This window comes from Balaenoptera acutorostrata, chromosome X (genome assembly GCF_949987535.1).
Source record: "Balaenoptera acutorostrata chromosome X, mBalAcu1.1, whole genome shotgun sequence".
In the NCBI taxonomy this organism is placed as follows: domain Eukaryota; kingdom Metazoa; phylum Chordata; class Mammalia; order Artiodactyla; family Balaenopteridae; genus Balaenoptera; species Balaenoptera acutorostrata.
In genome coordinates, this window is record NC_080085.1 from 18,160,100 (window position 1) to 18,185,205 (window position 25,106).

Here is a 25,106-nt window from a genome sequence, read left to right on the forward strand (position 1 = left end):
AAAATATTTTGGTCAAGAGATTTTAATTTTTTATTGAACTCTAGAAGGTCTAAAAGACAAAAAAGACAAAACTATAACAATTGGGTTAAACGATGATTTAAAGTGGTTTATTTTTTATTTTTTTTAAATTAATTAATTAATTAATTAATTAATTGGCTGCATTGGGTCTTCGTTTCTGCGGGCGGGCTTTCTCTAGTTGCGGTGAGCGGGGGCTACTCTTCGTTGCAGTACGCGGGCTTCTCATTGTGGTGGCTTCTCTTGCTGCGGAGCACGGGCTCTAGGCACGTGGGCTTCAGTAGTTGTGGCATGCAGGCTCAGTAGTTGTGGCTCGTTAAAGTGGTTTATTTTGATATGGTTGCAAACATCTCACAAGTTCTATGTCTCCAATTAATCAGTTTAATATTTCTCCTTTGCCTGCTTCCAAAAAGAATCCAAGCCTGCTTCCAAAGAATCAGTTTGGCTTTTACATCTAGACTGTTGAAGTATGTGTCACATATCATTTAGTGCACTGTTTTGATATGTAGTTTATGATAACATACCTTTTCCCCTAATCTTTGAGATTTGTTCATTAAGAGAAGGCAAAACTAAGAGGTTGAAGTTTGTATGTAATAACGTTATACTAACAAAAATGGGTCAAGACATTAACATTGTGAATAATAGGCAAAAAAATATAAAAGCCAGTTTATTTGAAAAGTTGTGGAAAGAAAAATGCAGGAACAATTTAGCTGAGTCATTTGGAGTTAAGAATAAAAGAGTGAAGGCAAAGATGATTTAATCATTTTATTTTTCTTCTCCCCAAATCAAGACTATCTGAGTGAAGTCAGTTGTGTTCTTAACAAACTAAGTGAAATAATTAATGCCTATTATACTGTCAAAATCTAAGGCAAATTTTTGATGTTTTGTATGTTTTGTAGGGGAAACCTCAGGGAGGAGGACTTGGGAAAAATACCTCAGGCCTTGGTGAACGCTATTAGATAGTATAACCCCACACTCACATTTTGGCTCAGTCATTCCTAGATTTTACAATTACTTTTCTAATAGTTATCTCAGGTGATTATATTAAATAAATTCCTTACTGTAACATATATAGGAGGAGAACATGTACAACTTAATTCTGTGACGTAATTCTCAAAATCCTCTTTCTCTAGGACTGTTTTTTCCATCTTCTTTGGTACTGGTCTTTCATGAAATACATATCTTTTATTTTTACCACATCCTGGTGTTTGGCATTTGTTTTGATACTCCATTCATTATGCAAACAATATCTCACTTTAAGCTTGCTTGCAATATGACGTAGTCTGGTTGCTTGTCATACAAGCACAGTCAGGATATACTGTTTGGTGTTTCAGCCAAATTTCTTCACTTCCTATATTCTCACAGTGGGTACCGCACAGGCACACTCATGGTGACTCTTAGCCTCCTTTGTAGTTAACTTTCTGATGAGACATATTCAGTTAACTTTCAATAGACCTTCCCCTTCCAAAGTACTGTTCATTTTGGGACACATACAAACCGTTTTACTAGTTTTAAAAGTCATATTCTGGAATCACCTTAACTTGGTACTACAATCATGCGTCATGACCTCAAATTACTTAACCTCTTTAAGCTTTATTCATTAACTTATTCAACATTTATTGAACTATGTGTAATAGGTTCTGGGGATAGGAAGTGAATGTGATAGCCAAGAGTTTCTCATCTGTAAAACGTGGCTAATGATAGAGCTGTTTTGAGGATAAAATATATGTAAAGTACTTAGCACAGTGCTCAATAAGTGTTCATTGTTATTATTAGCAGTATTATTTTGATCAAATTACTTTTAACATCTCCCTGTGACCGTAACCTCTAATGATTCACAATGCATCCATTCCATTACGTTTCTGAACATAAAGCTACTCCATAAAGTACTGATGCTGGAATTGATCTTTTCTAGAAATATTGATGCAATGTTCCGAGAACACTGGAATGTAGGCACTCCAAGATACAATACCTTTCACACCTGGTCAGCCAAGAAAAAAACTGTAAATCACAACCACGGTCTGGATTATGAAAGGAAAGTGCTATACCTGTACCGTCTGAGTGTAGACTTGTCTAGATAATCGTCTACATTTCTTTCCAAAATCTCTCATATACTTTTAAGTTTGTATTATTAGAAAAATAAACAACAAGCCTACAGACAGGCCATCTTAAGTTTTACTTGTTGTGTATCACTAGCCTGAAAAGATCAAAAATATTTTTACTGTGGTTTCAGCTTTTTGTGGGGGGGCGGGGGCAGGTGGGGGTGATGTCAACTCATGTTAGTTGAGAAAAGTGGCAGTTCTGCATCCCATGCCATTGAACTAGAGAAAATGGGTTACTGCAAGAACTGGCAAATCCTATTGCCATTATTGCAATGGTTATAGAAATAAAATGAGTTTCTCTTTTACTCAGTGGAACTATTTAAGAATGACAAAGAGAAAACATCTACAACGGTGGCAGAGACTTTGCGTCCAAACATTCTAGGATGAATTATTTGTCGTTTAAACCGAGCCTCATTAGGCAAACTGTCTGTTTTACTGAGGACTGCACAGGAGCTTGTGTAAGATTTCGGAAGAACAGGAGTTTTGAAGAACCATGTTGTTTACACTTTGTCACTCATTTTCAAGCCCAGTGTTACCCTTCAGTTCTTATACAAGAATATCTGAAAACAAAAGGACATCCTCTAAAATGGGCACTGGGTGCTCTGAGCGTCAGAAGAGTTGGCCGAAAACCCGACACCAAGCCCTTCAAAAGGCACGTGGGGCCGAACCTCCCTCGGAATCGCCGCGGCCGGCGCTCGAAGGCTCCAGGCTCCGCGCCTGACTTCCCAGGGCCGGTGCAGCACCGGGGGCGGTCCGACAGCACCGGCCCTCCTGCCTCGTCATCGCTGCGTTTCTGGCTGGTGGAGCCCGGTCCCCGTCCGCGGCATTCCACGCCTCCGTCTCCGCGGGCGTGCGCGGGGCTCGGGAATCACCTCGGGAGCCCACTCAGCAGCGGGGAGGGCGGGCGCGAGGAAAGCCCGGGCTCCCGCTGTAACCCCCGCACTCAGCGGCGTCCCCCACCCCTCGGCGGCGGGGCCGCAGGTACCTCCTCAGCCGCCTCAGCAGTCGGCGCTCAACTGGTGGGCAGCCCGTCCCGCCGCCGCCACGTCCGCTCAGAGGCCCTTCGGAGCCGCGCTCCCGCCGCCGGCACCTGACTGACTGACTGACTGGCTGACCGACCGACCCGAGGCTGGAACCGGCGCCGCCGCCGCGGCCGCCGCCGCCGCGCACGCGCTCCTCGCCCGCCTCCGTCCCGGGGCGGCCCGCGGGGCGGGAACGCGACGCTACGAGCCGCCCGCACCTGCCTGACTGACAGGCAGACCCCGGGATCGGGCCTCGTGCCGGCGCGCGCACGCGCACGCGCCTGGCGCGGCTGCCGTCGGCCCCGGGGGCGGGACCGCGCGGCAACGAGCGGGCGGGGGGCTCGTGGTGCGCGCGCCCCGCACCCGAGGGCTGCGGAGAGATATTTTGGGTGGCAGGAGGCCCCTCGTCATTTCCGCCGGGCTGCTGGTCGTGCCGGGGGCTTCACTCTCGCGCACGAGGCGAACGGGCAAGTTGGCTGCGGGCGTGTGGCGGCAGCTCCTTCCCTTAGCGCTGCGACCCTCGGCAGTGCAAGCCATGAACTGAAGCCCCGAGGGACGGAGACCCGAGCGGAGTTGCGGAGCCACGGCAGCAGCCGCCGCCTCAGCGGGGAGCGAGCAGACCCGGCGCGGAGCCGCGACCCCGGCGCCTTTCCCTCCCCGTCGCCGCTCCCACCGCTGCAGCCGCGAGACTCGACACACAAAAGCCGCCTTCTCCACGCCGCCCGCCCAACGAGGCAGCGGCCAGCGAGGGACCCCACCTGAGGGCGGCTCGGGCTGCTGAGTTCGTTTTGTGTCTGAGCTCCGAGCTCCGCGCCGCGCGCGGAACCGACCCTGTGCTCATGGCTCTGATCATGGAACCGGTGAGCAAATGGTCTCCGAGTCAAGTAGTGGACTGGATGAAAGGTAATGCCCGCTGTGCGGAGGGCGAGGCGGCCCTGGGGCTCGGGGTCCCGGCGCGCGGGAGGGAAGGGGCGCCCGCCGCGGCCGAGCCCGCCATCGGGGCTGCAGCCGGCTGATCGTGGGGCGCCGAGGGCGGCGGGGGACCTCCAGGGCTGACTGGGGCTCGGGATCCCGGTCTCCTATTGTCTCCAGCCAGTGGCTTCCCAGCCGGAGAGGGGCGCGGAGAGCGCGGGGGTGGCCGGGGCGACCCGATGGGAGGCTGGGAGCCGGACGGTGGAATCCCTGTCAGTCTTTCCGGCTCCTAGCTCCCCTTGGTGCCCCCAGGGAGGACGTGTCGACCCTGCTTTCTCCCCTCAGGGAGGAGCCCCCAGGGACGGTCGTCCGTTCCCCGGCCCCTTTGTTCCTGGGAATCCTGACGCCCCCTTGGCGGCCGCCCCTGCCAAGTGCCTTTTCTTGCGCCAACTCTCCCTGCAACTTTTAAGCCCACATAATGGTGTCAGGACGCGGCCGCCGGGGTTTGGATCCGGGGAGCTCCCCCTCTTCCCCAGGTTGGGCTGAGGATGCTCGGGGGATGCGCTGCTTTGGGGGAGAGGAAAACATGCTTCCCCTGGGACAGCATCTGCGCTGGTATCTGTGGCTCCCTCCTGTGCATCCCCCCGCGTCCTTTGCCTCCTCCTCTTCTGGCCGCTTGAGGCTTTTAATCTTAAGGCTTTTTACTGGGGGCTCGACCGCAGGTGTAAGGTGATGCACATTCAAGTGCCCCCTCATTTATTCCATCTTGAAGTCTCTCCCCTTTTTTCCCATGGGCAATTTCTAATAACCATACTTAAAGACATTCGCCCTCTTAATCTCAAACGTGGGCTTTTTCTCTGTCCCTGGGCTTTCCTGCCTCACTATCTCCCTCTGTTGTCTGTTGTCTGAGTTAGAGGACCCTCTCCTCACGACCACTGCGTCCCCTCCCATCCCCAAGATTCCTAAGATTTGGGGAATGCTGACAGGGGATGGAGGGGATGGACAAAAAAGGATTGCTCGCCACACTTGGGAGATGTTAAGAGTTTTGCTCGTGGTTATTCCTAGGCACAAACTCTGGGTAGATTAGTCAGGGACCAAAGGCTTATCATTTGCAAATGCCGTTCCAAAGATGAGGGAGCCCCTTCTTAGGGCTTGCTTAGCAGTCAGACTTTCTAAGCTCCAGGTACTTTAGAACGAAAGTAGGGTGATTGGAAGTGATTGAGAACGACAGAGGGAAACTCAATTTTTTTTCTTTTTCCCCCGAGCCTTTTCAGCCTCTTGCTTGTCTTGTGGATTTTCCTTTATCCATTTGCTTTCCTTTTATTCCCTTACTTGCCCCTTTATTCTTCATTTATTTCGTTTTTCTTTTCTAATATGTGGAAAGTGCTTTGTAACTGCAAAGCGCAGTACAAATGAGAGTGTACTGAATTAAATCGAATTCATTATTTATCGACTGCCCCCCTGTGTGCGGTGCATTGTGCTAAGGTGCCATGGGTGCCATGACTAAGACAAAGTCCTGCAGTGGCTCATTTTTTTTTTCTGTTCCTTCTTCTGTTTTCATATTGCTATTGAAATTCCGCTCTCCTAGATTCCCACCAATTTTTACCCCCTTCGGATTGTCAGATGCAGACAAACATCTGTCTTCTCTGTTTCTCAGTCATGGAAGAAAGAGCCAGAGCACATGCGAAAAGCAAGAATGCTTAATTAAAACCCGTTCTTTGAATTTGCCTAAAAGAGTACTTCAGTTTGAGTCTTGTTACTGAAATACTCAAAGAAAAGCTATCTTGGCTCCATGGGAGTCAGATTACCTTCAGAGACTACCTCTCACAAATTCCCATGATGCTTGTAGTGAGTGCTGCATACTCCATCTTCTTCACCTCCCACCCTCCGAGTACATTCTTGCACTTTCCCCACTCTCTACACTTTAGGTCCACTGAAGCACGTAGAACATATGATGTACATATTCTGACACACATTTTTAGTTTCTCAGTACACTAGTCCTTTAAAAATCTCTCCAGCCTAAAATGCAGCTTCTTTGGAGTTGGGCTAACATCATTAGCTGTGATTTTAAGTGATTGTTATATTTAAGTTGAATAACTTATTTTCATACCTGTTGGTGATGCATCTTAGAGCTATTTGAAAAGACAGAATTTGTGTATCTCTGTATACATTAGACTGGAAGAGAATAACTCATGTCATTATCTGTATACTTCAAGTCCCAAACTGCTTACTGCTGAAATTTCCATAATCTTCATATAAATTTGATTTGAGATATTATCAGAAAATAAGGTTTAAAAAAATACTAAGATGAAACAAACATTTCCTCAAATAAATTAACTTAATTAAGGTAACTTACACTATTAGCTTAATTAATCCCCCCCCACCCTTTTCCCCAAATAAACTTTACAAAATACATTTAAAAAATACTTTTCACCCTTTTTTCAGATGCACTAATGTTTAAAAGTCAATTAATTTAGGCTGTAGCTTTGGAATGACCAAACCTCATTTAGTGTTGTATAATGTATAGTGTTATAAAGGCAGTATCAAAGGATGAACAGGACTTTTGAACAACTGCAGCATTGTGGGAGTTCTTTAAAACATGCTTCTAATGTGACAGTTTCATCATCCTTAACATTTAAAGCATATATACGGCATATGCTTTCACCTAGTCACAATGGTAGATAGTTATAACTCTCTTTAGTAAGGTATATGCTTTATGCTCTTTCTAGGGTATTTTTTTCTTCACTAAACAGAAAAGGAACCATTAAGCATATAAGAATAGCATGGCCATATGTTTAATGCTTCCAGACAGTTTATTGAAGTGCTATAGAAACTCAGTCAGCAGAGAGGGAAATGAAGGGAAAACCACCTGGCTGGCAAGATTATTAAGCTTTGGTAGAATATATTCAAGATTAATTATGAAGGACCATATATACACTGCAATTCACTTTAATTTATTACTTTTTATTAAAATATATTTGAGGGACACATAAGTATTAAATTTATGTTAATTATTATTAAAAAACGCTATGAGGAAATACTTCCTTTTTTTTTTTTTTTTTTGCTCACCCCCAACTCCACTATTTGTGAAATACAATACTCATTGAATTTTCTCCTGACAGTAAAAATTTGATGTGACACAGTGTCAATGTTAGTTCCAGTAAATATATGAACTCCTCATGAGTTAGTAGAATAAGCATTTATATCCCACATTATCCTGATAGTACTTCAGGCTATTTGGAAATGTCTCATACCCTTCAAAATTAATTTAAAAAATTAATTTTATAAAAATATTTTTTGAGAAAATCAAATACTCATCATTTAGTGCTTGAAACTAACCTTTTTCAGTTGGAAATTGCATTCAGTCCTCCTGTAGTTTTGACAAAATTGTAAAACATAAACCTTTTTACAGTGAATAAAAGCAAAGCAGTTATTAGGAAAAGCTATAGGTAGAAAAGTAGGCCAATAACTGTTTCTAATTTTTGCTCAGTCTGTTACTCTAAAATACATTATTTCTCAACTCCTGTCTGTTCACTTGCAGGGCCTGGAAATATTTCACAATCTGCAGTTGCTTGAGTCTACTTTTTTTGCCTTCTGAAATATAACAAAAACCTTTGAACACGTTTGGGCCCCTATTATTATCATTAATTTTCCTTGTCCTTGTCACACCCAATAATTCCAGTTTTTTTCCCACACCTTTTCTGCCTTTTGAAATTCTTTCAAAATATCCAGATGTCTAAGATAAAGTTATTTTCCGGGGCCAGCTCCCTTTCTGACATTTTTTCCAGTGATCTTTAATCCCTTTCTGGATCAAATAAAATGGATTATTGTTTTCAGAGTCAACTGACAGGCCCCGCTTTGCTGATCTTCTCTTATGGTCTCTGTGACTTAGCTCCATGCACTCTTATGTTATTATGATTCCTAAAATCATCTAAATTTTTAAGATAGCCTCTGAAGCCATCCCACAATTAACTGCTCTGGTCTTTCCTGTTTACTATAAACCATTTTCTTTAAGAAGCATTCACTGACTTCTAATTTCTGTCCTGATGACTCAGCCTTCTTGAGGACAGAAAATGAAATACATTATTTTAGGTATTAAAAAACAAAGATAAAGCCAACGTTTTGCATGCAACCCTAAAAAGAGGAAAATGCAGTGATGAAATAAGGTCTATTTAGTATAAAAGTTTACATGCTCTAAAGGAAAATGCGTCCGATAACGGAAAGCAGTTTTGACAGGTACGATGCCCTTTAGTAATTTTTTTCCCCCTCATAGGACCCAGAGCTGAAGTTGAAATTTATCTTAATCAGGTGAAGGAAAATGTCAACATTTCGAGTTAAACTGTTTTGAGAGAGAGATCAGAAATAATTTTGTGGCAGGAACTTGAGAAGTATACACCGTAAGGGAAAAAAATATATGCTAAATGTTTAAATTGGTGCAATTACCTCTTTTTGAAAAATTAGTTTTTTTTCTCAATTGCAGCGTGACTAGATAGTAACCAACAATCACCTGCTTTGGATTTGACATTTTTGGAACAGGAATTCTTGTCATTTTATACAAAGAGGAAATTTACCTTTTTGATATGTAGAGTTTAGTTCACAAGAAACGTTTTGTTTGTAGTGTCATTAACATTTGCTCCTTAAGGTAACACGCATGATGTAGTGCATAGTAGGAAAAAAAAGAGTATATTTATGTAGATGTTTTCTAGTTCTTAGATAGTTACTTAGTACTTCAGCATGGAAGGAGCTTTGATGGATGAATTTAAATAATTCCCTGCTTTGGAGAAATTAGTCTCTAAGGGATGGCAGTGACATTGGCAAACCTATGCCAAGACAGAGACAGGTACCAACTAGTACATTTGGTAAATTTTAAGAGTTTGCATATGTATACAAGCACCAATGGAAAGAGAAGATGATGATTTTAGTAAGTCAGGAAGGAATCCATGGGGAAGGTTTGAGCAACTCTTTAAGCAGTTTATTTATTTAAGGTATATTCTAAGAGGGATGTATTCTAAATGTAGAAGCAGAGCAAGAGACTCCAGAGTTGAGATGGGGCGATTAACCAGAGGAGTTGAGTCTACGTTTGTCTGGTTGAAAGAGAAAGGTGGGCAGTACAGGGAAAGTGAGGGAGGAGCATGAGTAGGTGGCACAAAAGTACAAGAACAAATCTGCATTTCACAAAGACAATAAAAGTCTCATCATGTCCTGAGTTTAAATAAATACCACATTATAAAACTTTGGCTGCCAAAAATAAGCCCATTTCTGTTTCTCAGGAATAATTTGGAAATAATGTTAAAATGAGTTATTTTGAAGATTAATTACATCATTAACATTATGTTGTTGGATATTTAGAATGTTACTGATCCAAATTCTTACATGAAGAATGCAGACTGGCTTTTAAATGTTGATGTTGTTCTTAAAGCAATGATAAATTATCATTTTCATTCATAGCAGAGTGACCTCAGATTAGAACCTAACATTTTCTTAATGACTTTTAGCTTTCTATATGACTTCCCTCACACACAAGGCTTATTGTGAAAGATGAAGCATTAGCTTCTCTAAAGAGTCCTAGAAGGATGGATCATCAGTACTAATTTAAAGATGGGGGAAAGGGAGGGTAAGTAATTTGAAAAACAAAATGGAGTCTAAAGCTTTATGTTTATGAGTTTGTCATGGATTAGTGTCTGGCTGAAGAATAGGCTCATTGTTTTGAATAGCATTCAGTGAGTGAATTCAGTTTTCATGCATAGCATAGGCCTGTGCTACCCAAAATGGTACATTTCTGTGGTTGTGAAAACCAAATGATCAAAAGCCAAAAAGTTGATTTTTGCTAAGTATCTTAAAGTATTATTTTTATATTAAAATAAACATAGATATTATATTCATGGTATAGAAAGCAAAATTGGCATGATTTTAAAGATGAGACCAGAGGCTTAACAGGAATTTTAGGCTTGCAGCAGGCTGTTTAAAGCTGCATTTCCCAGACCTCCCAGGGTTATGAGTACACTCTGTTCAGCAATTATGGATACATCAGTGGAAAAGTTTAAGAAGTGGTGGTTGGGTTTAGAAAAGGTAAAATGTATGTACTCTGCTTCCTCTTTTTCTCCTCTTGCAAAGGATAAAATATTATCTTTTCAGTCAAGGTCATGATAATTACAGCATCTTACTTTGTTTGATCCATAAACCTGTGGTCAGGATGAACTTCTTGAGAATGATTCCCATATAATCCTGTCCTCCCCATCAGCTTAAAAAATTTAATGGTTTCTCACTGTTTTTAGGATAAAGTCCTTAAAATGGCCTATAAGACCCTGGAAGGTTTGGCTGTTGCCTGTGAGGTAAACCTCATTGCTAGCACTAGCTACTCGGGCCTTCTTTCAGTCCTGTTTACCCAGCCCTTGAGACTTTGCACTTTTTCTTCACCCAGTTAAATCCTGCTCATCCTTCAGATCTCAAGCCTTCCCTCCTCTGCCTCAGAAAAGCCTTCCTGAATCCCCAAATCACATCAAATCCTCAGTTATGCACTCTCTTGGTACCGTGTATATCTTCTTTGTTCCATTTGCCAGTTTTATCTTTTACCTTGATTTGTATGATTATTTGATGAGGGCAGGGAACCCATCTTTTTGCATAACAGTGCATAAGAAAGTATCTGGTGAAAAGTAGGCACTTAGGAAATATTTGTTGAGTAAAGGAATAAATAAATTTATTCACAGATTACTGGTCTGTCGACAAATCTGCTTTCCTAAATGACGATGCACGTAAAGTCCCTTATAATGAAATGCCCTAATGGATACTTCAGAGACAAGTTGTATACTGTGTGCCAGAATACAGTGTAAGTAGGGTTGCTTTGTCCGTTTTTCATAGTTGTGTTGCTGTCTAGCCAATTCAATGATCTAAATCATGGTGTAGATTCATTTTGTTAAGAAATGTTAATTTCAGTGAATCTGTAACATTTCTGTGTTTATGCTATAAATATTATTTGCTGATGTCATTTCATAGGCCAACACAATAGGCAAACTTCTACTTAAAAAATTAAAACATACCCCTTTTCTTAAGTATTTTCTTTCATACAAATTTTCTAATTGTTTCTTCATTGTGGTGTTTTTAAAAGAACACCATATATTTTGGAATGCATGGTAGAATGAAATTGAAAAAAAGGCCTTACATTTTTCCTCTTAAAAAAGTAAAGAAAATAAAGTTCATATAAGAAATTAAAATGTATTTTTCTGTTGTGAGAAGAAAATGCCCTTTATTTGTTAATATAGAGGATAAAATGAAAAAAAAAGCCCGTTAGCTTAATGAGAACCATTATCTTCTCATTATATTTAATGTTGAATTTACATTTTTATTAATAGGAATAAAATTAAGATATTTAAAGATGCATCTTAATTCAGCATTTCTTATATAACTTCATCTCACTCTGATTTTGAAAAATAAATTTTAATTTTTTAAGCCAAATATAAATTTATTTGGACTAATTTTTGAAGAGCACTCATTAAGAACCTATGTAGAGAGTTACTGTAAAGCGTAACGTGTTGAATACAGGTGCCTCATGTGGATTTTTTGTGAATTACATGCTACTGGATAATCACTAGTAGGCATGTTATAGAAATTTTTCTAATAAAGTATGCCCCTCCCCCTAAATTTAGAATTGTTAAAACATAAATCAGAATAAGTGAAATTTTTAAGACTTTAACATAACTTTGCCTGTCTGTTAACTCTTAATAAAACAACACCTTCAGGCTTAAATGTTCTAGCTAGTACTGCAAATCAGTGGATTGCAATTGTGCCCTGGTTTGAATTACAAATAACCATTAAACATGCTAGAATTTTTTTTAACTTGAAAGATGTATTTAATTTCTTGTTCAATTTCAATTTAAATTACAATCATTCATTCTAATAGAAGTTTTCATTATCTTAATCTTATTCTTGCAGTTTCAGGAAAGAAAGGGTTGTGGGTATTTGCATAAATTTATTGAATTTTAAATTTTACTAAAGTACAATAACTGCTGTTTTAGTTTTCTGTGTTCATCTATTGAATATTTTGTCACAACATAAAATTGTTTTAAAAACCAAGATTTGTTAAATAAACCAAAACTCACAATGGCATTAATGTATTCTAGTTTGCCACAGTAAAAACACTGTTACATAACTAATATCAAATGTAGCATACTTGTCTGTTTTATATTTACTTGACATTAATGTTCTTGGAAATTAGTGTTATTAGGTAGGTTGGATAGTCTTCTGATAAAATGATAGATAGGAAGAAACTGCGTTGTTACTTGCTTTTAAAGTGTTACCCAATATCCTCTTGTTTGTTTGTTTGAACTTTTTATTTTGTTTCAGCCATATCTGCTATTTTTAAAATGGGCTTACAACATGGTTTCTGAAGTAATATCTACAAGAAATCAATGGAAGGCTGACTTAGATCCTGGATTTTACTTTTTCCAACTTGTTTACACAAAGATTACGAAAGAATATTTTTTAGCAAGATGTTAGACTTCTAATTAATTTATTAATAAAAAACCTTTGAAATACTGGTTTTAAGTAATTATGCTGAATGAGTAATTTCAACAGCATTAGCTGAATTCTTGTTATAATTTTGGTATGTTTTATATGTGTATGTGGGAGTTTATTTCAGCTATCCATATTATTTTCAAAATGTTTGATGGTCCTGGCGACTTGTGATTTTTTTTCACCTGGCTGAGCAGAAAATTCATATTTTAATTTTGTGTAATTCACTTATATTTTGGCTGTGTAAACAAGGTAGTGAGGTATTAAAAATACATATAAAAGAGAAAGAGTTGTAGAGTTGTTGCTACTGGTGCTCAAAATAGACATTGTAGTCCAGTTGCTAGTTTTCCTCCCTGCCTGCCAGAGCCTGTGTGGAAACCAAGTTCAGTGTGGTGCGAGCCAGCATATGGATGGCAAGGCAGGTGCTCCTTCCCCATTTCCCTCTGCATTGGTGACATGGTGAGTTTTGCGACAGTCTCTGTTGGCACCAACGTTGCATTAAATTAATGACAGGTTTGCTTATCTAGAAGGCTGCTACCTTGCCTTCCAGCTGTCAGACCAGAGGCTTTCAATTTGATGTTGAATTGTGACAAGCAGAGAGAAGCTCATTCTATGGAATGTTTAGAGCTAGATAATTTTTCTTTCTAATCTGTCCCTAGACATAATGTTTTAAGTCTATTTATGGTAAAAACATGTTAATTCAGATTCTGTTTATTTGGGATTTGTGATAATTTGAGTAGGTTCCTATTGAACTTTACTTTTGATATGTGAAGAAAGGGCTTGCTGATCAATTTAATAATGTAATTAAGATTGGAAAGAAATTGTTTGACCCTGGAGGATGCGGTGTTTTCAAGTATCGTACTTTGCCAGGAGCCATTTCCATAGTGAAAATATGCAAGCTAGAAATGAGTTATATTTTTAGTTAGAATTTCTGCATACTTGGTTGGAATCAGTTTTTTGACTTTTTGGAATATTTTTGCAAACATCCTGTAGTACAGCTTGGTTCTTCCCCTCATTGGCCCATGTTATAAAGGTCTCATGCATTTCACATCTATTATTAGTGGTAGTACTTAAAAGTGAAATAAGGGACAGTTGTTAACACCCTTAAACAGGTAAGTTACAGAAGTTAAGCAGCTCAACAGAGATGTACAGCTGTTCAGTGATGGAATTAGGTTGAACATTAACTCTTTTTTTTCTGCCTACTGGATTGGATTTACACTTTCGTGGATAAAGAACATAGTTCAAGTTTATACGTAATTATCTTCAGACTTGACTTTTCAAAAGTTTCTGAATTTTCTACCTTTTAAAAATTGGCACCATTTAGTATATAATAAAGAGTACTTTGAAATCAGATGCCTGTGTTAATTATATCCAGGCTCCATTACTTCTTAGCTGTGTGATCTTAGTGAGAGAGAGTTTAAGTAACTTGCCAGGTTTTCTCATTTTTGTAAAATAGGGGTGATAATATTACCTACCTCATAGGGTTATGGTATGCTTAAAACGATGCCTAGCACACAGCAAGTGCATGATAAATGTCTGCTTTTTTTTTAATTAAGGAAGAAGTTTCATTCTATTGGTAATCTTCAGAGGCAGAACTGTTAATAGATAATATTTATTGACTGCTTACTGTATACCATGTACTGTGCTAGGTGCTTTCCCTGCGTCATCTTATACTTATCCTAGCCCTGAAAGGTTGGAATTATCCCTGTTTTACAGATGAAGAAACTTTTTCTTAGAAACATTGAATCACTTGTCCTGTATACCCAAATATTTATCAAGCAGGTGTTCAACCAATATTTTGAAGAATGAATAAATATTAAGTGGAAGAAGCAGAATTTGAATGAATTTCTAACTGGTTCTAAAACATAATATGCTTACTTTGCCTTTCTACCAGAGGTAGATGTGACATGAGAGGAATTCTGGGAACATTTGCAAAGATGTTGATGTCCTCTCCGTCAGACCTACTTTCTTTAGTGTGTGGTAAGGTGGTTTGTGGTCATTGGGTTCTTTTGACCTCTATAGGGGTGTGTGTGTGTGTGTGTGTGTTGTGTGTGTTGTTTGTTGGTGGTAAAGCGTTTCCACTCAAAATAGGACTTTGGCCAGTGACAAAAATGCCACATACAACTATAGTATTGGTAACTTTTTTTTTTTTTTTTGACCATGCTGCATGGCATGGGGATCTTAGTTCCCCGACCAGGGGTTGAACCCGTGCCCTCTGCAGTGGAAGCACGGAGTCTTAACCACTGGGCCCCCAGGGAAGCCCCTCATCTTTCTTATTTTGAAGTGAACTCCAGGAGTTTGACGCTCTCCTCTTCTGAGTCTAGACCTAGGCAAAAGATCTACTTTAGGCTACTACTACTACCAGCCGAGTTCTGAGATGTTTTGTTCTCAAAGGATTGCTAATAAAAGTACATGGTGCCTCATGAAAAGATGCTCAACATCACTAAGCTTCAGGGAAATGCAAACCAAAACCCCAATGAGATATCACCTCACACTGTCAGAATGGCTGTCATCAAAAATACCACAAATAATAAATGTTGGCAAGGATGTGGAGAAAAGGGAACCTTAGTTCATTCGTGGTGGGAATGTAAATTGGCACAGGCACTATGTAAAACAGTATGGAGATTCCTCAAAAAATTAAATAGATAGAACTACCATATGATCCAGCAATTCCATTCTTGGGTATATATCTGAAGAAAATGAAAACACTAATTAGAAAAGATACATGCACCCCAGCGTTCATAGCAGCATTGTTTACAGTAGCCAAGATATGGAAGCACCCTAAGTGTCTGTCAACAGATGAATGGATAAAGAAGATGTGGTATATATACACACACACACACCCACACACACAATGGAATATTACTCAGCCATAAAAAAGAATGAAATTTTTCCATTTGCAACAATATGAATGGACCTAGAGGGTATTATGCTTAGTGAAGTAAGACAGAGAACGACTTACTTGAAAGTGTATGTTTTCACTTATATGTGGAATTTAAAAAATAAATGAATGAGTATAACAAAACAGAAACAAACTCATAGATACAGAGAACAAACTAGTGGTTACCAGTGGGAAGAGGGGCCGGGGGAGGTACTGATGGGGAAGGGGAAGGGGATTAAGAAGTACAAACTACTATGTATAAGTTAAAATAAGCTACAAGGATGTAATGTACAGCACAGAGAATATAACCATTATTTTATAATTCCTAAATGGAGTATAATCTGTAAAAATATTGAATCACTGTGTTGTACACCTGAAACTAATATAGCATTGTAAATCAACTATACTTCAATAAAAAATAATAAAAAAAATTTGTAAAAGAACTGATACTTCCAGTAAGTATGAATAAACACCTAGAGTATTTAAAAAATATATTTAATATGCACTTATAAATTTAAAAATCCCCTCCCCCCCAAAAGTAATGGTGCCTGATAATAGATGTTCCTAAGGAGCGTTAACATTTTACTACGAATACAGGCATACCTTGGAGATATTGTGGGTTTTGTTCCAGGCCACGGGAGTAAAGCGACTATTTCAATAAAGTGAGTCACATGAATTTTTTGGTTTCCCAGTGCATATAAAAGTTGTGTTTACACACTACTGTAGTCTATTAAGTATACGATAGCATTATGTCTAAAAAAGTGTATATACCTTAATTAAAAAATACTTTATTGCTAAAAAATGCAAACTGTCATCTAAGCCTTCAGCAAGCTGCAGTAGTAACATCAGGGATCACTGATCACAGATTATATTACAAATATAATAATGAAAAAGTTTGAAATACTACGAAAATTACCAAAAGGTGACACAGAGACATGAAGTGAACAAACGCTTTTGGAAAAATGTCACCGATAGAATTGCTCAATGCAGGGTTGCCACAAACCTTCAATTTGTAAAAAACAAAATGTCTACGAAGCACAATAAAGTGAAGTGCAATAAAATGAGGTACACCTGTAAGGGCCTTGGTTATATTCTGTTGTTTATATTTACCTAGTAGTGGTTAGCATTGCTATCTATTGCAATACATTTCATTAGTGTTTCTTTGAACAGCAGACTTTATTCAGTACATTTCTATAGCTTGGAAACCCTTACCTACCTAGTAAATGGTGATTGTTCTCCCCAAGTTATTTTGTTTTGTTTGGAAATTCTTTTATCGTAGACCAAATTGTGATATGATACAATAGCATAGTGAATCACTCAAAAAACGTATATGCTGGAGAAAATTTAATCATTATCTGTCAAAAAACTATTGTGAAATCGTAAGATACAGAGTGGTCAAGTTGAGCTAGAGATGTTTGATCAATTGAGTACTTGTAAAATGGTAATGATAGGTACAGTTACATCCACATTATGTTTTAAAATGGTACACATGGTTTTGCCTGTGTATCTAAAATATATATTCTAGCATGTATTTTTGAAACTTAAAGTAAGATTTGTTCAGAGTAAAAAACACATGATATTTTCTGTTTCTCCTTATTTTCCTTTAATAGATTTGAGGTGAGTTTGCTTTAGGCTGGAAGTTTTAAAATAAGTGAAAACAACTTAATTGTTCTTTGGTTGTGGAGAGAATGATTTGAAATCTCTCACTTTTTATGAAAGCTACAATAGCCAGGACAATAGACATTTAAAAAATAACATCAACTGTGAACTGTGGTAATTACCAACTATTTTGAAGTTGCCTTAGCATTGTCCATTTGATTCTGAAGAAGCACTTTTTCTCTCGTAATGTGCTCATTATCTTTCAAAATCCATACAAATTAAAATTAATTTTGTTTGGGCATGTTTTTGAGAATTTCGTCACTTTTTTTGAAAAAGTTGTTGACATCCTGTGTTGATAAGTGGTCTGGTAAGAGATAGACTTTTAAATATGATAACATAATGAATCTCCATCTACATTAATTTTAAGATGTGTCTAATTTAATATTCAAACAAAATGTTTTCTAATTTTGAGGGGTTTTTTTTTCAGATGAGACTGTTTTGCCAGCTTGTTTTTACAGTTGTGACCAACACACAGAGAGAAAATAAATACCAGTTTGTAGGGCAAAAATAGAGACACAGATGTAGAGAAGAAACATATGGACACCAAGGGGGGAAAGTGGCGGGGGTGGTGGTGGTGGTGGTGGGATGAATTGGGAGATTGGGATTGACATGGACACACTAATATGTATAAAATGGATAACTAATAAGAACCTGCTGTATAAAAAATAAATTTTAAAAAAACGAAAATAAATACAGCAAAATAATACCTAGGGATCTACTAACATTTTTCTTCCTACTGATGTACCAGTAATAAGATCACAAAAAATTAAGGCTGGTTATGTATCTCTAAAAAATAAGAACTTAAAAATATATACATCACACACTCACCCCTACAACACTATTATTACACCAAAATTCATTTCTTAATATCAAATATTTAGTTAAAATTTCTAGTTTCATAAATGTCATAAACATTTTTACAGTTTCTTTTTTCCTTAAATCAGGATCCAAATAAAGCCCACACATTGTAGTCTACCTTATTTTTTTTCCTACATCAATCCTTTTGGACTCAGTACTCGCTTTACATGACAGACATTATTTAATGTCTCTTGAAATAAAATTCATAGATAATAAAACCTAGCTCATATTATTAAAAAATTCACTGTAATGCCTTTATTGTAATAAAAGGGAAAATAATTTTAAAATAAGATAGGTTTCTATTGTATGTAGGTGCTTAAAATAACTGTACTATAAAAAACTATAATTGATATGTTTGCCTACTTATAATGAGCATACCTGGATTTAAGACAAGCAAGCAGTAAGTTCAGAAGTCATTCTGTAAGTACAAGAAAATGGAAGAGCAGATGAATTGATAGACACTGGAATAAAAATGAGTATTAGAACAGGTAACAGGCTAGACTCATTTGATATGTCACTCAAATAATTCCTGTTGAACATTTAAAAGTCATATTAAAAGGAACCTCAGCTTTTTGGAGAAATGGCAGATTCTAGAGCTGAGAAGGGAGAATTTAAGATGAGTCTGGAGCATCTTGTGTCAGAAAGTAAGGAAGTGCTCAGAAAACACAATGATGAGGGCACGTCACAGACTTGGAAGCCATTCTGAAAGAGCTCTCAATGGCTGAAGCTGGAACAATTTGAGCAACAAAAACAGTATTGGATTTTAATTCAGTGCATAAAATAAATACCTATGAGTCCATACTGATGTAAATAAATGTCTGAATAAAGAAAGAAATGAGGGAGGAGAGAAAAATCTCCCATAAAGATAATTCCAAATAATTTATGTAGATACTCCCCTCTCAAGGAGGTGACACTTAACTCCCCACTTTTTGATTGTGGGCTGCACTTAGTGACCTGTTTCCAAAGAGTAGAGTGTGGGAAGGGGAAATATAACTTCATTGGAGGAACCTAGTGAACCCTATGTCGGCCAGGTGATCAAGGTTTGCATCATCAGTGATAAGTCATGTTGATCGCATGTACCCTTGATGTGATGTGGTGAGAATGGCACTTCACCTCTGTGGTCTTCCTCCCCCAACCCATAATTCCAATCTAACCAGGAGAAAAACATTAGACAAATCCAAATTTATGGACACTTTACAAAATACCTGACCAGTACTCCTTCAAAACTGTCAAGGTCATCAGAAACAAGGAAAATGTGAGAAACACAGACCATAGGAGGCTAAGGAGACATGAGGATTATTTGTATTATGGTGTCCTGGATAGGATTCTGGGACAGAAAAAGCCTGATAGGAAAAAACTAGTGAAATCAAAATGAGGTGTGGAGTTTAGTTAATAGTGATATACCTGTGCTGTTCCTTAGTTGTGACAAATGTGTCACAGTAATGTGAGCTGTTAATAATAGAATATGGATGACAGGTATGCAAGAACTTTGTACTATTTTTGCAACTTTTCTGTAGACCTAAAACTATTCTGAAATAGTTTATTTAAATAAAAAAATTAGAGTTAAATTTATTTTCAAATTTGGTTATACCAAAATGTAAGCAATATCTCATGCGAAATAACTTAGGTTTGCCCTTTTGTAAGTGTTAATAATAAACTCTTTCAAATGTAAACCAAAAAAGTCATGTGGGATACAGGCAGTTCTTCAGTGTGGGACTGTTGCATTCATTGGTCTAGCAATCATTCAGTAACCCGATCATTGTGATAACCTGAAACTCCTCACAATACTCAAAATGCATCCAAGGGACAACACTGGCCCTGGCCTGGCAGCAAGAACCTCTGCCTTACCTCTTCGCTCCTGTGTAAACCTCATGCTCTTCCACATGTGAAAAAATAATTCTTTGAATGAATGTCATACCTGGTTTCCCTTCAACTGAAATTAATCTTTTACTTGATTAGCTTTTGTTTTTAACTTTTTGCTAATCAGGAAATGTGTTTAAGGAAACTGAATGTACATGGGATAGGGTGGAGACCACCAAAATTTAGCTCCATCTCCTTACGTATTTTACTTCACTGCTAACAGATTTGCAGTTAAACTCTTGGACAGAAGAGTGTGCTATTCTAAACCTTGTTAACAAAGCCTGATTCCCAGCACTTTTTCTGATTGTAGTTTCTGTTTCCTGCAGACACTGTGTAGGAATGTTAAACAAGGCGTGAACATTTTTGAGCAAATAAATGTGGTTTATAATAATTGATTTTAGGCTGAATATATAAATGTGTATATAAATATGCATGCGTATTTACGTAGGCAAGATATTTGCCTAGGGCAGATATGTTGAAATGGAATATAACCAAATGAACTTCTCTCATTGCTTTTCTACGAGAAAGTCAGCATTTTTCTTTTTGTCACTAAATGTAGCACCTTATTTTCATTGTATTATGGGGTCATGTAGTGTGTTTAGTAGTTGAGTTCTGGGTATGAGAGTGGCTGTAACTCAATACCTCCTTTGGTCACATCTCTAAGAAATTATATTTGATTTCAAAACAGAACTACTTTAATATTTGCACTTTATTCCTGTGTCTTTTTTATTATTATCTTCCTTGTTTTCTAGTTTACTGGCGTGAAAATTCTAAAAGGAACAGGCTCTGGTAATAAGTAGATAAAATTGTGACCGGGAATTTAACACATTAACCTGATGTGGGTTTTTTTCTCGCCATAATAAACTGAAATGTTATATGGATCACAATTTCATCTTATTTGATTCTTTGTTATTAATCCACTTCTATGAAAGTGTGAAATTCTGCTGATACTGATGTGAATGTCTTAAAATTGCCTCCCTGGCTTGTCCTGACTTCATGCTCTGAGTATCAGCCTGGATATGCATTAACGTGTTCTCTATGAAATACTTCTGTTTTTTGTACAAGGCATTTCTTAAGGTATGCTCACAAGAATGAAGGAGAGTTTATTTTGGTTTTTTCTGCTTTGATTTGTTTTAGTAAGGTAAGAATGTTTTGCATTTAAAGAAATCTTAAAAAAAAGTCTGTGTAGATTGTACATTAAATATCAAGGATTTGAAGCTGTCTTTGAATATGTGACTGGAAAAGATGGGTTGACTTTCCAAGATTCTCCCATATCTATCCCAGGATAGAATCTATCCTAGGGTAGGTGGGCAACATTTAGATTGAAATTGTTTTCACAACTTTCCAATGATACTTTTCATAACAGAAGTACACAGATTTAGGATGACTAGCTATTATGGTAATACAGTCTCAGAATAATTAAAAACAGAATGTTAGAAGCAAATTGTGTGATTTGCATGACTTATGAAATACAGATGGCAAGAAGTAGACTTGGAAGCTTTTTCAGAGTGCAGATGGACATGAGTTCTTCAGAGAAGTTAATTAAGAGTAATCGTTGTATAGTAACCACTGTCTTGTAGGCTGCCATGAATTTAATATTCTACTTTCCCCAATAAAAATGCCAGATGATGCCTTTCAGGGCTGCTGAAAACATCTTTATTACCTGTAGCCATGCCAAAGGACTCACTCCCCTACTGTACCCCTCTCTTCCCACATCTCTACATTTCATACAGATGAATAAAAAAAAAGATTAAAGGGACAAATATCTAGTAGGAAGCACTGTATGTAGAAGACAATACAAATTATCTGTAGTACTGAGTTGGAACTGGAAGTCTCTCCAGTTGTGACCCAACCTAAATTCTGTCCCGTCGTGTGTGTTTAACTCGCCTCTTCACTTCTCAAGCCCTCCGTTTCTTTATCTGAAAATGAGGGTAAAGAAAATATGCTTTATAGGGAATTCTGAAGAATAGTCAACATGTAGTCCGAGTAGAAATGGAGTAACATTTTGACACTGGCAAAAATAGTTTATTAATTACTGAACAGGATTTTTAAATGATATTTATGGAAAAGAATTTTTAAGTATTCTAATTTAGAAATAAATTGCTGGATATAGCTCACATATGTTTGCCTTAAGACAAAGAAGATTATACTGATTTTAAAATGTATTTGGAGTATGGATTTCAGGTGGCTGGCTCTCTCTTGGAAACGCTTTTCCTCTTACTAGCTTCTTTGTCTTGTGTGTAGCCACTTCTCTAACAGCTTTATTGGAGCCTTTCTCTCCAAATTTTTCCTTATGTGAGTCAAATGATCACTTAAGTAATTCAGCCTAATTATGAGAATGGTATATCTCACTCTTCCTGGCAGGAAACCCAGTACAAAAGTCCTAAAGGCATTGCTGTTGATGCTCCACCATCTCTGGCTAAGTCTCGACCAGTATGAGCCTCATCTCAGTAGTAGTCCTTGCATATCATGGTTCCTCATACTTCTCATCTTTATTTTACCAAAAGGTTCATGATCATTGAAATTTCATTTTTCAGCCATTGTCAGAAAATTGGAATATAAAAGTTTTATCAACACAGGCATATACAAGGTGATCAAAATTATTAAATACTGAATCTGTGCAATGAAAGTAACAGGCACTTATGAGCACTAGAGCTCCATTTAAGTGGTAAGAATGTATTGACTTTTCATAGGAGAAACAGTCAATTGTAAGAAACAAATGAACCAATTCATTTGAGCTTGGATCACTGAAAACAAGGGGGAATCACTGGCAAAACAATGCCTTTTCTCATTCATGTGTCGCAAGTGGTATTTGGATTGAGGACAATTGAGAAGCATTAAGACTACAAATTAGTTCCTGTATTTTATATTATGGAATGGTTGTTGGAAGGTGTACTTTCCCAGTGCTAGTATGCTAGATTTTTTTTTTTTAATTACAAGCAGTTTTGTTTTTCTCCTTATGTTTCACATCTGCACTTGTGTTTTCCTTGGAAAAATGCTCCATATATCTAGCATTGGTGCACTCATGTAAATGATGTCAACTCATATATAAAATTTGGTTTAGAAGAATTTTTTTTTTTTTTATAAATTTATTTATTTTATTTATATACTTTTGGCTGTATTGGGTCTCCGTTGCTGCGCGCGGGCTTTTTCTAGTTGTGGCGAGAGGGGGCTTCTCTTCGTTGCGGTGCGCGGGCTTCTCATTGCGGTGGCTTCTCTCGTTGTGGAGCATGGGCTCCAGGCACACGAGCTTCAGTAGTTGTGGCACGCGGGCTCAGTAGTTGTGGCTCGTGGGCTCTAGAGCGCAGTCTCAGGAGTTGTGGCGCATGGGCTTAGTTGCTCCGCGGCATGTGGGATCCTCCCGGACCAGGGCCCGAACCCGTGTCCCCTGCATTGGCAGGCGAACTCCCAACCACTGCGCCACCAGGGAAGCCCAGAAGAATTTTTTAAAATACAGAAGTTGATTAAGAGCCTCCTTTTAATCAGTGTAATAACAATGTAACAATGTTGAGTTTAAAGCTTTTGAGAAATATTTTTCTCCATGATTTTATTACTACTTTTCCTCCATCTTTTTGATTTTGTATGATAAATGACAGAGGACAATAATATGCCATATTTTATTCTTTCATTCAAAGTTTGAAGATCATTTGGATTTTTTTTGGTCACCCCTGAGCCATTTATAAGTCATTTTTTAAAACCATGTAAATTTTAAATTAAATGAATGTCTTTTAAAAAATGAAATCATGTGGTTGAGACAGCTATACTTCTATCAGAGTTACCTAGGGTAAATAATTTGGACTTCCGGTGTTCTTTAAAAAAAATTGGGTGACACGTTCTCCTTTAAAACTCTAAGATTCTCTGATTCTAAATTTTTAATTCCTTCTCATATTTGGTTTAGAAGCAATGAATGACGAGCCTTCTTGATTTTCTTTATATCTACTTTAGTGACAATTGGGACTTCTGAATTTTTAGAAGGTTTAATTTTTTTCTAATCTATAAATTGAATGTCATGCATAAAACTTCATGTACTTTACATAAAGACTTGTTATGTAACAAAAACAGAAGGTGTATTTTTGATGTTGTAGGTGGATCTGAATCCTTCAAGTCTGTGCCATCAGTGCCAGATCACTTTGACAAATTCTGGTTGGCAAATTCCTAAGATACTAGGTTACAAATCTCTCTCCTTTTTCCCTTTTTCTATAATCTTTCACTACTGAAAACTGTAACTCACAAGTTTAGCAAGGAGCAGATACCTCCTGGTCCCTTGGATAGTCTTAACTCCTCACATTCTTTCTCTGCCTACTTGGTAATATTAAAACATTTTTTAAGGTAGCTGACAAGTCCTACTATATAAAAATAAAAGTATGAATTACAAATGCACTCACAAGACCAAGGAAAAAATAAATTAGAATATGTGGTATGTGCAAGTTGACATGGAATATCTGGAAAAAAAACAATGCTTTTTGTTCTTGGTGTTCATTTTTAAATCATCCCTTTAAAATCAGGGTCTGTGTAATGTTCTATTAAGTGATTTCTAGATATGTGCAAATGCATCAAACAGATTTGTATTAATGAATGTAGTACAAGTACGTGCCTTAAATTCTTAGCAAAATTTACAGGTATTTTTATAAACCTTTAACGTTTATGGTTTTAATTATATCTGATAGGCAAATTCAAAATAAACTCAAATACAGTACTTATGTCCCTTTATTGAAACACATCATTAGTTAAAACAGTTTGTAACATTTCTTTTATAAAAGAACATGCTTAGTTTGTGTACACTGACACTCTTGTTCTCTATGAGATGAATTGATAGATGAATTGATAAGAAAGAAGTTACAGAAATCTCTTGGTCCTCTGCCATCATCATGTTACATGTAACCAACTGAGCTCAGGTTGGTTAAAGGACTTGTCTAGATTCACATATCTTTCTAGTACCAAAATTACAAAAAGACAGCTCAGAAAGAGTATGATGCATAGATCTTTTCATTGTTATAAGGACATCTCTGTTAGGAACAAAAGAGAATGAATTCTTTTGATCACTGGTGTCAAAGCTAGAACACGTCTTGATTAACACATGCAACAAGCCTACTTCATAGAATAATCCCCTCATTAAGAATGTTTAGTTTAGATTTCATTTTATCATAATCGAATGTAAGATTCAGAGAATGCCAAACCCCATTTACAGGGAGTTAAAATGCTATTAACTGCTAGAAAAACTTCTCCTGATGGTCTTCTAATCTCTGTGTGCTATGACTCAGTGATTTTAAATGTCATTTTCTAAGGCTT

General features: G+C 37.9%; 1 protein-coding gene across 5 annotated transcripts in view; it reads left to right on the plus strand.

The window, feature by feature from the left end:
• The first annotated feature begins 3,682 nt into the window (after positions 1–3,682).
• CNKSR2 (connector enhancer of kinase suppressor of Ras 2) overlaps positions 3,683–25,106 on the plus strand; it is a 263,361-nt gene continuing 241,937 nt past the window's right edge. For 4 of the 5 annotated variants that reach the window (XM_057538222.1, XM_057538223.1, XM_057538224.1 and 1 more), the window contains exon 1: positions 3,857–4,042. In XM_057538222.1, coding sequence (XP_057394205.1) covers positions 3,979–4,042 — 64 coding nt within the window. In that variant the 5' untranslated portion in view covers positions 3,857–3,978. Of the gene's footprint in view, positions 4,043–25,106 lie in introns of all 5 variants that reach the window. The other variant, XM_057538225.1, reaches the window with a different exon arrangement.